This window comes from Polypterus senegalus, chromosome 5, assembly GCF_016835505.1.
Source record: "Polypterus senegalus isolate Bchr_013 chromosome 5, ASM1683550v1, whole genome shotgun sequence".
Taxonomy (NCBI): domain Eukaryota; kingdom Metazoa; phylum Chordata; class Cladistia; order Polypteriformes; family Polypteridae; genus Polypterus; species Polypterus senegalus.
The window spans coordinates 190,183,554-190,197,432 of record NC_053158.1 but is presented as its reverse complement, the minus strand read 5'-3'; the positions used below and the strand labels follow the sequence as shown (position 1 = coordinate 190,197,432).

The 13,879-nt window shown below is 40.4% G+C and overlaps 1 protein-coding gene across 1 annotated transcript in view; it reads left to right on the top strand.

Annotated features, from left to right (window-relative positions):
- The window catches only part of kcnh2b (potassium voltage-gated channel, subfamily H (eag-related), member 2b), a 580,789-nt gene that overhangs the window by 46,076 nt on the left and 520,834 nt on the right, over nt 1-13,879 (top strand). The window contains exon 2 of the mRNA XM_039753827.1: nt 7,901-8,131. Within this exon, the coding sequence (XP_039609761.1) occupies nt 7,901-8,131 (231 nt within the window). The remainder of the gene's footprint in view (nt 1-7,900; nt 8,132-13,879) is intronic.

Here is a 13,879-nt window from a genome sequence, read left to right as displayed (position 1 = left end):
AGCATCTTGCAAAATTATAAGGGGTCTAACTTTTTCTGTATTTCTTAAGTGAAAAAAATGCTGTCCTAGTGATCTGATTAATTTGTGATTTATAACTTGGGTCAGATTAAATATTTACTCCTAAATTCGTTACCGTATCCCGATGTCCTGGCTAAATTGCCCACCATGGCCTGGTCATTCTAGCCCCCTAATTATCCCCTGTCTCTAACCGGCCATCTCTCTCTCACGACTTCCCCACCTAACAGCTCATGTGTGGTGAGTGCACTGGTGCAATAATGGCTGCCGTCACATCATTCAGGTGGGTGCTGCACATTAGTGGTGGTTCAAGTGACTCCCCCCTCTAAAGCACTCTGAGTAGTGAGAAAAGCGCTATATAAATGTAAAGAATTATTATTATTTTTAAGTCATGTTAAGCAGCACATCCCAAGCTCTTAGTAGGCCACACTGCCATTTTTCTGATGCCTTGTAAATGTTATTAAGACAGAAGTGAGCCTTTTGTTAAGGTCACGTTACATAATTGGTGACTAATAGACGTACTACAGCCGGTGACTAATCTAATTATAAATTCAACCAGCTGTGCCACCCCGGCTAAGATGGGTTGAAATCTCCATAGTGAATGCAGACCTCAGCATTAACATTTGCGGTGCACCACCTATTGTGTCTTCATTTGGTAGAAGGCTGGGCCCTCAAAGGCCGCCAGTGTTTATTTCTGTTGTTGGGTCCGCTGGCAGTGTTGCTTAGGGGCGTGGCCTCTGAGGTCATAACCCATGCCTAATCAACACCATCCAACCCCTGCTCCTTAGGGACAAGCTGACAGAGATGGGAGTAGATTCATACTTGGTGGCATGGATTGCGGACTATCTTACAGACAGACCTCAGTATGTGCATCTCGGGAACTGCAGGTCTGACACTGTGGTCAGCAGCACAGCAGGGCCACAGGAGACTGTACTTTCTCCGGTCCTGTTCAGCCAACATACATCGGACTTCCAATACGACTCGGAGTCCTGCCACGTGCAAACGTTCGCTGACGACACTGCTATTGTAGGCTGTACCAGGAGTGGGCAGGAGGAGGAGTATAGGAACCTAACGGAGGACTTTGTTAAATGGTGGGACTCAAACCACCTACAACTGAACACCAACAAAACCAAGGAGCTGGTAGTGGATTTTAGGAGGCCCAGGCCTCTCCTGGACCCCGTGATCATCAGAGGTGACTGTGCATAGAGTGCAGACCTATAAATACCTGGGAGTGCAGCTGGATGATCAATTGGACTGGACTGCTAACACTGATGCTCTGTGTAAGAGATGACAGAGCCAAATATACTTCCTTAGAAGGCTGGTGTCCTTCAACATCTGTAATAAGGTGCTGCAGATGTTCTACCAGACGGTTGTGGCGAGTGCCCTCTTCTACGCAGTGGTGTGCTGGGGAGGCAGCATAAAGAAGGACACCTCACGCCTGGACAAACTGGTGAGGAAGGCAGGCTCTATTGTCAAACTGTCCAGCTCCATGCCTACATCCGTGGCAGAGCGATGGGCGCTGAGCAGGCTCCTGTCAATCATGGAGAATCCACTGCATCCACTGAACAGGATCATCTCCAGACAGAGGAGCAGCTTCACACAGACTGCTGTCACCATCCTGCTCCACTGACAGACTGAGGAGACCCCACACTATGCGACTCTTTAATTCCACCGGGGGGTAAACGTTAACATTATACAAAGTTATTGTCTGTTATACCTGCATTGTTATCACTCTTTAATTTAATATTGTTCCTTATGCAGGCTGCTGCTGGAGTATGGGAATTTTTCCTTGGGATTAATCAAGTATCTATCTATCTATCTATCTATCTATCTATCTATCTATCTATCTATCTATCTATCTATTCGACATAACACAAAAGGACAGCAAACTTTTATCTGATCATTAAACACCAAATCTCTAAAGTATTCAAAGGTTATCGTTGAGCTCTTTTCTTGCGCATGCTTTCGGTTTTGTCCCTCTTGTTCTCTCGACCGTGATTATTGTCTCTCTTATTGGGCTTCGGTCTCGTTTTGCTTTCTGTCTGTTTTGTTTCATGCGTGTGGAGTTATTTTTATTTCAATAACCTATTGCCCTCCATGTGAAGTTTTCAGCCATTAGCATTGCAGCTATAGACCTTGTTCATGTGGCAAAAGTGGGTGCAATAAATTGAGTGCCACGTGAATGTCGGACAACAGTACCAATTTTCTTATTTTTGGACCTTTAGTTAGTATTTTTATTATCATTTTTGATTTTTTTTTTTACCTTTCTACAGATTTTGCCCATTTTTAAATTTTTCTTCCTATCCTTAGTAACTGGACAGGCACACAGACACTTGTCCTTTTAATTAAAGTGGATAAGCTGATTTCTGTCTCTTGAACAGGTACTATCTGAAGGGCTCATCTAGTGTTAGCATTTCTAGTGCACCAGCTATTGGAATGCATTTTGTAATGTATATAGTGATAAAATGCATTTTATTTGTCATTCCTACATGTGGCACATTACAGGCATTTGTAGTAATGCATTACTACAGTTGTTTGTGTTGCGCCATCTGTTGGAATGACAAATGTAATTTTTATCTCGCTGTTAAATGTCATTTGATAAGAGATTGGTAAAAGCAGTGTAAATGTTTGATGTGCCATCTGTTGGAATGACAGAAACGTAGCAACCTGATGGACACACAGACATTTGTCCTTTTATTAAGGTGGATAGGCTGATTTCTGTTTGTCCGGCAGTTACTAGCTGAAGGATGCATTCACCATTAACATTTGTTGTGCATCAGCTATTGGAATGTGTTATGCAATGCATTTAGGAATACAATGCACTGCATTTTTCATTCCAACAAAGGTGCATCACAGGCATTTGTAGTAATGAAATGCATTACTACATTTGTTTTTGATGAACCATCTGTTGGAATGATGAATGTAATGCTTATATCTCTGTTATATGCCAATTTATTTGGGATTGGTAAAAGCAGCGCTAATGTTTGATGCGCCATTTGTTGGAATGACAGAGACCTAGCAACCTGATGAACACAGAAACAGACAAGACACTTATCCTTTTAATAAGGTGAATTCATGATGACTAAAGTGTTGTCTCTTGTCATCTGCCCCATTGGCGACCAGGTGGTCTACGATTCTCTGTGATGCCGAAGGTCAGATGGTGGGTTGATGGTGTCAGCTGGCCTGAGGCAGTGCTGTGTTACGGATGAGCTGGGATATTTTTTTTTTTGTTGATTCCACACTGTATACTTTGAATGGGTGACTTCCCCCTGTGTTTGGGTACAGTAGCTACACCTGCTTCAGATTTGCTTACTAAAATGGAAATTGGTCACTCCTTTCATGGATTTGCATATTTGCCTGTAATGTCAGTACCCAGGATTTACTTGAAAGGCTTTTTAAAAATGTGCGATGTTACCAACACTCTGTAAAACTGACCTGGATTACCACTTTGAAGTCGAAATCTGTCGTCTTTGTGAACCTGCACACACCTTAAACTAACGGTCCTTTGGTGCATGGTGGTGGTGGTGATGATGTTAGCACTGCTCCTTCATGGCTAAAATGCCAGCCTGGTCTCACCCCCTGTGTACGTGCGTCCCCCATGTCTGTGTGGGTTTCACCTCCTGGTACATATGAATGGCCAGGCTTTTGCACAGACACAGAAATCAAAATTTATGGCTTTTTTTTTTTCATGTATTTTCAGTCATCCCACTGCAGGAAGAGAGAGGCACAGAAATAAAATTAAGTTTGAGGAATCAAATTCTAAAATGGAGCAGCAGAATCTGACAGACCTCTTTAATAGGCCAGCACTGCAGAAAAGCCGAGGGGATTCTCTCAGTCAAATTTCCTACACCTCAGGTTTTTTTTTTTTAGCAGTACCTGATGGAAAGTTAAACTCTCTTTTGGAAGTTCGACCCTGTGCTCAGACATGCTGGTGACAACGAGCGAGTCCCCAGCTTCTCCTCCAGCATTTCAGTAACTTTGGTAACTGGGCATTTGGTTTGCCATTTCAGCAGGAATTGAACATGCGCTCCTGTTTCTGGCTTGTGTGACCACCCTTGTGATCTCTGCCTTGGGTGGTTCATCACATTTGATGGGCAGGTCTGTGTCGGCCTCTGGGATGTTTGGTGGCTTAAGTGGCATGGAGCTCCTCAAAGTGCTCAGGCCGCCTGGCTAAGGCACAAGGGGCATCTTGTTATCTGTAATTCTTGTGTGTGTTTGAGTGAGGCTGTTGTAATATGTCTTGAGCTGCTGTGAAAAGCTCTGCTTCTTCTTGGGGCCAAAAGAAAATCTGTTAATCATATAGAGCCTTTAGTATCTATCTATAGTGTCTTTCATGTCTATGTACTATATAGAGCCTGTCATATCTATTTGTCCATTATACAGTGCCTTTCATATCTACAGTATCTGTTTATAGTGCCCTTATCTATCAGTTTTTCTATTTTTAAGTAATAAAGTGACTTCAATATCTATTATATAAAGCCTTTCATATCTGCCTATTATATAGTGCCTTTCAGATCTATTTTTCTATTATATAGTGTCTTACATATGTGCCTTTTATATAATGCTTTTCATATCTATCAATCATATAGTGCCTTTTGTATCTATCTATAGTGTCTTTCATATCTATGTACTATATAGAGCCTGTCATATTTATTTGTCCATCTGGTATATGGGGCCTTTCATATGTCTGTTTATAGCTGGCTTTATCTATCTTTCAGTAATAACGTGACTTTAATATCTATCTATTATATTAAGCCTTTCGTATCTGTCTATTATAATAGTGCCTTTCAGATCTATGTTTGTATTATATAGTGTCTTTCATATGTGTCTTTTATATAGAGCCTTTTTATATCTGTCTGCTATAGTGCCTTTCATATCTATCAATTATATAGTGCCTTTTGTATCTGTCTATCATATACTGCCCTTCATATGTCTGAATTATATAATGCCTTTTGAATATGTCTGTCCATCTATTATATGGTGCCTTTCATATCTGTCTATTGATCTATCTGTCAAATAGTGCCCTTTGTGACTATCTCTCAATAAAATAGTGCCCTTATCTATCTATCTATCTATCTATCGAAACTATTTGGCGTTCAGGGGTGCATTAACCCCCAAGTATGTGTCGGTTTAAGGGTTAACTATCATTGTCGAAACCTTGATATACACATTATAGAACAAACATCAACGTTAACATGTGACACTAACTTTACTCGCTAAAACTTACCTCTTGAGAGACGGCGGCATCACATCTTCAGGATGCTTTCGTTTCAGATGCTCATGCATCACGATGGTGCTGCCGTGAAAAGAAAGCTCTGCTTTGCATAATCTGCATTCAACTTTTTTTCCTTTTCGGTGAAGTGCTCCCATACTTTAGGAAGTTTCTGTCTCAATTTTTTTCCATCTCCTTCCCCCTCCTCTATCCGACTCGCCATTGCAACCACATTTATTTTCCTCTACATTCTTCTTCATTGGTAGGACTGTGTGCAGTCTTGACAAACAATAACAAACGATACTACCCCCAGATGTTCATGTAGTGACATTGCAGTGACATAAACCCAATGTGGTTCTTTGTGACTGGAGCCTCTATTGAAGTTTCTGTTTATGACGTGTTGACAATAAAAAATCCGTGTCGACGATTTTTTGTAGTTGACATCGTCGATTACGTCGACTAATCATTGCAGCTCTATTAATACATCTATCTATCTATCTATCTATCTATCTATCTATCTATCTATCTATCTATCTATCTCTTATATAGTGCCTTTCATATCTATTTATCTCTCTATCTATCTATCTATCTATCTATCTATCTATCTATCTATCTATCTATCTATCTATCTATCTATCTATCTATCTATCTGAAACTGCTGCCCTTATCAAAGTGCTACCTCTGGTGGTCTTCCTTTTGCTTTACCTCTCGCTCCCCTCACACTTCTCCTGACAGTCTGCAACAGTGCAGTAATTTAGGGTAACTTGACAACACCCCACGCACAGTGAAAACAAAACAAAGAAAATTAAAATCAAATGTGAATATAACAATAAAATGGAAGAAATCAAAACTGGGGACAAAAGTTTGATCCGAGGTGGAGGTCCAGCTCAAACAGACCCCGCAGTGCCCTTATCCAATGAGTACCGTTGTCGAGGTCTTTTGAAGCAAACCTCCATTTTAGTAATTTTCTAATTTGGTGCGGTCTTAGAGTCGGGATTATTTCAGTGTGGCGCAGTGGTTAAGGGTTTGGACTTTGAACCCTGAGGTGGTGGGTTCAAATCCCACTACTGACACCAAGTGATGATGAAGAAGTCACTTGAGCTGCCTGGAGAACCAAAAAAATGTAATCCGTTTGTTATCTCAGATGTTGTGAGCCACCTTGGATGAAGGTGTCGTCGTCAGTTATAAAGACAAGGGCATTAAAACCATGGAGTACCTCTTGGCAGCAGACTGAACTGGCAGCAGTGCTGCAGTTTTGTGTGTCACACCATACCTGTGAAAAGGCAGGCAGGCCCTGTGGGCTGAGATAAAGAGACAGACAGCCATCACTTGTGCAACTGACTCATAATTGTAAAAATGAAGGAATCCTTGACTTCCTGCCTTGATTGTTAATTTCATTTTGTTTTTATCTTCCTCTCTCCTGCCTGCCGTTACGTCTCAGCAGAGCACAGTGACACATTTAGGAGCATCTGCTGTGTTCCAGAGTGCTACTTGCTGGCTTGTTGACAGGGTTTCTAAAGTTAGAGGAAATCTCTCCGCTAATTAGTAGATGGCTGACGTTACTCAAGCAGCTAGCGGCGCCTCCTTCATTAAGCTGAAGGTTTTGGGGGAAAAATGAGTAGAAACACCGAGGATCAAAAAAGGACTTTTAATGCTGTTTGTTTTTTTTTTTAAACAATTGAACCCGATTAACATTGTTAAATATTATTATATTATTAAGAACTCTGCATGCTATTTCCCTTCGAGGTGCTGCAAATTCAACGAATTAAATTAAACTCAAGACAAGTGGTAAAGGGAAACGGTGCTTCTGCATAAACAGCAAATGTCTTATAGAAACTGGAAACGACGTGAGGTCCACATGAGCAAAGTTTGATCGAATTTGGGGGTCTTCTGCCGAAATCAGGCTTTATATGTTCAGTTATGAGACAACTACTGGACCCCCCGGAGGTCTTAAAGGAGGAGACTTAAAACAAAATTGAATAAAACTGCACATCCTCTGTCAGACACAACACCATGGGGGGCTTTCAGCCAACAAGTTACTGGGCAGAAGTGCCTCAGGAAAATGGAACTGAGGTCGATCTATCTATCTATCTATCTATCTATCTATCTATCTATCTATCTATCTATCTATCTATCTATCTATCTATCTATCTATCTATCTATCTATCTATCTATCTATCTATCTATCTATCTATCTATCTATCTATCTATCTATCTATCTAATCCCTTCATTCTCCCATCCATTTTCTGCACCCACTTGTTGTTGGGCACAAGACAGAGGTGGGATGCCAGTAGGGTTCACTCTCACCATGCTAGTGAGTTGACAGTCAGCCTCGGGTATCTGTGTTAATCTGCATCCAGCAGTGCAAGGTGGTCCTCCAACTTCCAGGGAATATCTGGGGGCTGGTGGTAGGATTGGCACTCCATATACACCGTCCCACTGTTCCGATGTGGCGCTGAGGTTTCACCCGCCGCAAACGGGTCACGATCCAGGTGGTCCGTTGTGTGATGGATGTGGCAATCCGCACATGATTCCACCCCCACCTATATCTATGGTAAGCATTCAGGATGTAGTGGGTTGGATAATGGATGGATGGATGGAAAGTTCTAGTCATCCATCCATCCATCTTCCCTATTTGCCTCTCCTTGATTTTTTCATTCTTATCCCAACAGGTCGCAAGTTCATCATTGCCAATGCGCGAGTGGAGAACTGTGCCATCATCTTCTGTAATGATGGCTTCTGCCACATGTGCGGCTACACGCGGGCCGAGATTATGCAGAAGCCCTGCACGTGCGACTTTCTGTACGGACCCCACACCAAGAAGGTGGCCGTCTCTCAGATTGCACAAGCACTGCTGGGCTCGGAGGAGAGGAAGGTGGAGATCATCTTCTACAGGAAAGACGGTAAGGGCAGTGGTTTACATTGGGGGGGGACTTCATGGTGGCCGCTGTGCCACTCTGGGGGGCTCCTGAGGTGCTGGTGGGTGTTCTGCACTGAGAGTAATGCCGGTCGTTGGCTTGGATTGTAGAACAGTAGGAAATGTCGAAGGTTGAAGTCTTCTGAGGTCAGGTTTTTCAAAGTGAATCAGTCTCTTGGTGTCTCATTAAAAGGCCTTTGCGTTCAGTTGAAGTGTATTTGTCTGCCATTTCTGTCTCCCTGTTGTGATTACTGCTGTTGGACCGCACGTCTGACGTTATTGCTTGTGGCTTTAACTACACCAGTGAAGGTATGCTGGTCACTCCCTCGCTACTCCCACTTAAGGGCTCTTTAAATAGTGGCAGGACGCTGGCAGGAGGGCCGTCTGTGTAATGGAGGGCGGTCGTAATTTGTAGAGGCCCTCACATCTGTGTGTGTGCTGTGAGCCGACTTCAGGGTAACACATCGCGGCGTCAAGTCGAGAGAGAGAGAGAGCGAGAGAGAGAGCGCGAGAGAGAGAGAGAGAGAGAGAGAGAGCAAATCACTAGTGGGGAACAGACAGGAATAACGATAAGATGAAGAAACAATCAGCCGAGGGGATCCAGAAATCTTATTGGGGAGGGAGAAGCAGGAAAGTGGAGCAGCTGGGAGTTTTTCTGCAAAATATGAGTTTTATGTTACAAATCTATGAGTTAGATTTGGTTGTAGTACTTAATAATAAAAATACTTGAAATGTGTTTATTACCCTTAAATTATGTAATATTGAAAAATCTGCATACACTGAGTGGCTTTACGATATGTAACTATACTTGTGTATGTCTCAAATGATCCACACTGATTACCTGATGAAGAATACTGAGAGATGAATCGAATGAATTAAACATTTATAGCCTCTAGATAATGTATTAAATATATAATAATAAAATAGAAAACTTGGAAGCACACTTTTTATAGTGATCTGTACCTGTTTTAAGTAATCATTAAGTAACCACTGAATGTGGAGGAATTAATTGAAGGTCCAAATATCCATTATGGGATTTTTAGGAGCATTGAATATACCTGTGTTTAAAATATAAAGCTTAATAGGGAAGATTATTGGTGCCAAAATTAAATGCAGTGCATAGGCTCATGTGGCATTTAATTCTGGCATGGCTTTATCGTGTCATAACTAATAAAAAAAAAATATCACACAAATGTTTGATTACTCTTCACTGCAGCACACAGTTTTCAAGTCAGTTAAAAATACAAAGCAAAGGCGAGTTGCATTTGAGTTCATGTCCACTTATTGTGTGTCATAACTAATAGCAGAGCAAACGTGTGCCAGTTCACTTAGTGGGCTGCATTTATAACTCAAGACCACGCGGTAACCTGGTCAATGTGGAGTGGAGTGAACTGACCAATCGCCATCAGGATGTGGGGCAAGGGGCGTTAACTGGTGGGGAGTTTGTGTGTGTGTGTGTGTGTGTGTGTGTGTATATATATATATATATATATATATATATATAGATAGATAGATAGATAGATAGATATACTCTAGATATAGACATATGTATATACTAGCAAAATACCCGTGCTTCACAGCGGAGAAGTAGTGTGTTAAAGAAGTAATGAAAAAGAAAAGGAAACATTTTATTAATAACGTAATATGATTGACAATGTAATTGTCTTGTCATTGTCATGAGTGTTGCTGGCATATATATGTGTATATACATATATATATATATATATATATATATATATATATATATATATATATATATATATATATATATATATATATATATATATATATATATATATATACACACACACACTCACATATAAACATATATATAAACACACACATATATATACATTTACATATATACATATATATACACATATACAAATATATACATATACAGTATATGCATATACATATCTACATATACAGTATATATATATTAGGGGTGGGACTTGATTAAAAAAATTAATCTAATTAATTAGAGGTTGTGTAATTAATTAATCTCGATTAATCGTATGTATCACAAATTTTTTTTTTAATTTAAAAGGGGTTTAGTGGGCGACAGAATCAAATAATAGACATGGACATGAATCAAGCTCTTGTAATTTCTGAAAAAAAAAATGTATTTAAACTGCATTTCATCCCTGGCTAAAATTGGGCAGACTTAAAAATAAAGTGGTATTTTAAGTACTTTAAGTACATTTTCAGAATGGTATTGTCTTTAAATATTAATAACAAAAATTTCACCATAAAGTGCAGTTTTTCTTCTTAAAAAAATAAGTCAGAAACATAAAAGGTAATTTGACCAGCTTACTCTTTAAACTCTGAGTAACCTTAGCCAAAATTATTTTGTACATTAGGCTAAAACAGTGTGATCATTGAACATTTTGTAATTAGATGTAATTAGAATTACTAACGGTCACAGAAGTCCAATGATCCCCAGTAAGAGCCACAAAGTCCGCTCTGTAATGCATCTAATTTTGGTGGCTTTTCAGTGTCATAAAGCTGTTGAATTTTACTTGAAATAGTCTTTCGGCACGGCAGCTGGAAAGTTGGATCTCCTGACGCTAACCGTAGCACATTTTCTAACCCCCTATCTTCCAGCACTGTTAGTGGTCTACAGTCCCAAGCAATCCATTTTGCAAGAGAATTTGTAAGTTTGACCGATGTTGACTTACTAATTTTGGTCCTGAAGCCAGTCATTTCATGACGTTTGGGCTGCCGACACCTTTTGTTGGTACTCAAACTGCTAGTGCAGTTTCTGTGTTCGCTGTAACATGTTTTGCATTTAGATGGTACCGTAAGGTTGAAGTGCGTCGGTGGTATGCAAACTTCTTTTTGCACAATTTGCACAAAACCACGCTTTTATCAAGGCTTCCGTCGGGTAGTCTTTTGAAATGAAATTTGCCTCCGATCAGTCCTAGCAACGCGCTTTCTTCAACGCTTTCTTCCGACTCTTACATTTTTGTAGCTCTGATGTGTGCATCAATGTAATTGGTGTACCAGGAAATCATGCATTGACAAAAGTTCCCCTTTGCTTGGAATGCAAAGTGTGATTAAATGCGTTATTTTTTAACGCGTTATGGAGTACATGCATCGAAGCTTCTCAGCTGTGCTTGTGCTAAGAAAAGGAAACATTTTAAAAATAACGTAACATGATTGTCAATGTAATAGTTTTGTGACCGTTAGTGTTGCTGTCATCAAGGATTTGATTATCATTATTTCTTTCAATCAGGTTCATATTTGGAGGATGTGTTGTGTTCAAGTTATTCCATGTTCGTTTAAAGATAATGTTTGTCAACCGTTGTAAAGATAACAGGTTTCGAAGTGTTCACCACCCAAATCGGTACTCGTGAATGTAAGATGTTCAACAGGCATTCCCGGTATTAAGTTGTGGAAATTGCCTGCGAATATTTAGCGGTAGCGTGTGTATGAACTTAATTTAATCTTTTCCAGTCCTGCAAAGTCAGTTGACATGAGACGCTCGGAGTACATGCATCGAAGCTTCTCAGCTGTACTCGTGCGATCTCGCGATGTCCACGGGCTTTATTTAATGTTAGCTAAGACCCGGCACTTAAAAGTTTCTTGCTACAGCAATTTTAACTCCGTTACAAAGTGATCCAAAGTCTCGTTTATACCTCGTGTCTTCTCATTAAACTTGTATCTTGCGAATACCATATTCATCATAGGCATGACAAATGGCAGTGGGAGTGTGTCTATAAACTTAATTTAAACTTACGGTTGACACCGTGCTTTGTTTCCGCAGTAGCTGTACTTATAATTAAGCTTGTATGCATCACTCGCTTCATAATCTTTTGCTGCCTTCTCAATTGTGAAATGGCGTTTTTTGTTCAGCGCTCTTTGGAGGTCTTCCTTGTTTTCTCGTACTGCATTCACAGTCAGTTCACATGATTACGTGGGAGGCGTGATGATGTCACACGCAACTCCGCCCCCCACGGCCACCCAGTCCATTACAGTATATGGAGAGAAATAGGTTCCAGTTATGACCATTACGCGTAGAATTTCGAAATGAAACCTGCCCAGCTTTTGTAAGTAAGCTAAGTGTTAGGAATGAGCCTGCCAAATTTCAGCCTTCTACCTACACGGGAAGTTGGAGGATAAGTGATGAGTGAGTCAGTGAGGGCTTTGCCTTTTATTAGTAAGTATATACTGTATGTATATATATACTGTATATATATATATATATATATATATGAGAGAGAGATATACTTTATGTATGTGTGTGTATCCCTGCATAAATCATTCAGATGATCTGAATCTGCATAATTAGATCTGGACCACCCTGTAGAGATATAATATATATATATATATATATATATATATATATATATATATATATATATATATACAGTGGGATGCAAAAGTTTGGGCAACCTTGTTAATAGTCATTATTTTCCTGTATAAATCGTTGGTTGTTACGATAAAAATGTCAGTTAAATATATCATATAGGAGACACACACAGTGATATTTGAGAAGTGAAATGAAGTTTATTGGATTTACAGAAAGTGTGCAATAATTGTTCAAACAAAATCAGGCAGGTGCATAAATTTGGGCACCGTTGTCATTTTATTGATTCCAAAACTTTTAGAACTAATTATTGGAACTCAAATTGGCTTGGTAAGCTCAGTGACCCCTGACCTACATACACAGGTGAATCCGAGTATTTAAGGGGGTCAATTGTAAGTTTCCCTCCTCCTTTAATTTTCTCTGAAGAGTAGCAACATGGGGTCACAAAACAACTCTCAAATGACCTGAAGACAAAGATTGTTCACCATCATGGTTTAGGGAAGGATACAGAAAGCTGTCCCAGAGATTTAAGCTGTCTGTTTCCACAGTTAGGAACATATTGAGGAAATGGAAGACCACAGGCTCAGTTCAAGTTAAGGCTCAAGTGGCAGACCAAGAAAGATTTGGATAGACAGAAGCGGCGAATGGTGAGAACAGTCAGAGTCAACCCACAGACCAGCACCAAGACCTACAACATCATCTTGCAGCAGATGGAGTCACTGTGCATCGTTCAACCATTGAGCACTTTACACAAGGAGATGCTGTATGCGAGAGTGATGCAGAGGAAGCACAAACAGAGCCGCTTGAGGTCTGCTCAAGCACATTTGGACAAGCCAGCTTCATTTTGGAATAAGGTGCTGTGGACTGATGAAACTAAAATTGAGTTATTTGGGCATAACAAGGGGCGTTATGCATGGAGGAAAAAGAACACAGCATTCCAAGAAAAACACCTGCTACCTACAGTAAAATATGGTGGTGGTTCCATCATGCTGTGGGGCTGTGTGGCCAGTGCAGGGACTGGGAATCTTGTCAAAGTTGAGGGGCGCATGGATTCCACTCAGTATCAGCAGATTCTGGAGACCAATGTCCAGGAATCAGTGACAAAGCTGAAGCTGCGCCGGGGCTGGATCTTTCAACAAGACAACGACCCGAAACACTGCTCAAAATCCACTAAGGCATTCATGCAGAGGAACAAGTACAACGTTCTGGAATGGCCATCTCAGTCCCCAGACCTGAATATAATTGAAAATCTGTGGTGTGAGTTAAAGAGAGCTGTCCATGCTGGAAGCCATCAAACCTGAATGAACTAGAGATGTTTTGTAAAGAGGAATGGTCCAAAATACCTTCAACCACAATCCAGACTCTCATTGGAACCTACAGGAAGCGTTTAGAGGCTGTAATTTCTGCAAAAGGCGGATCTAC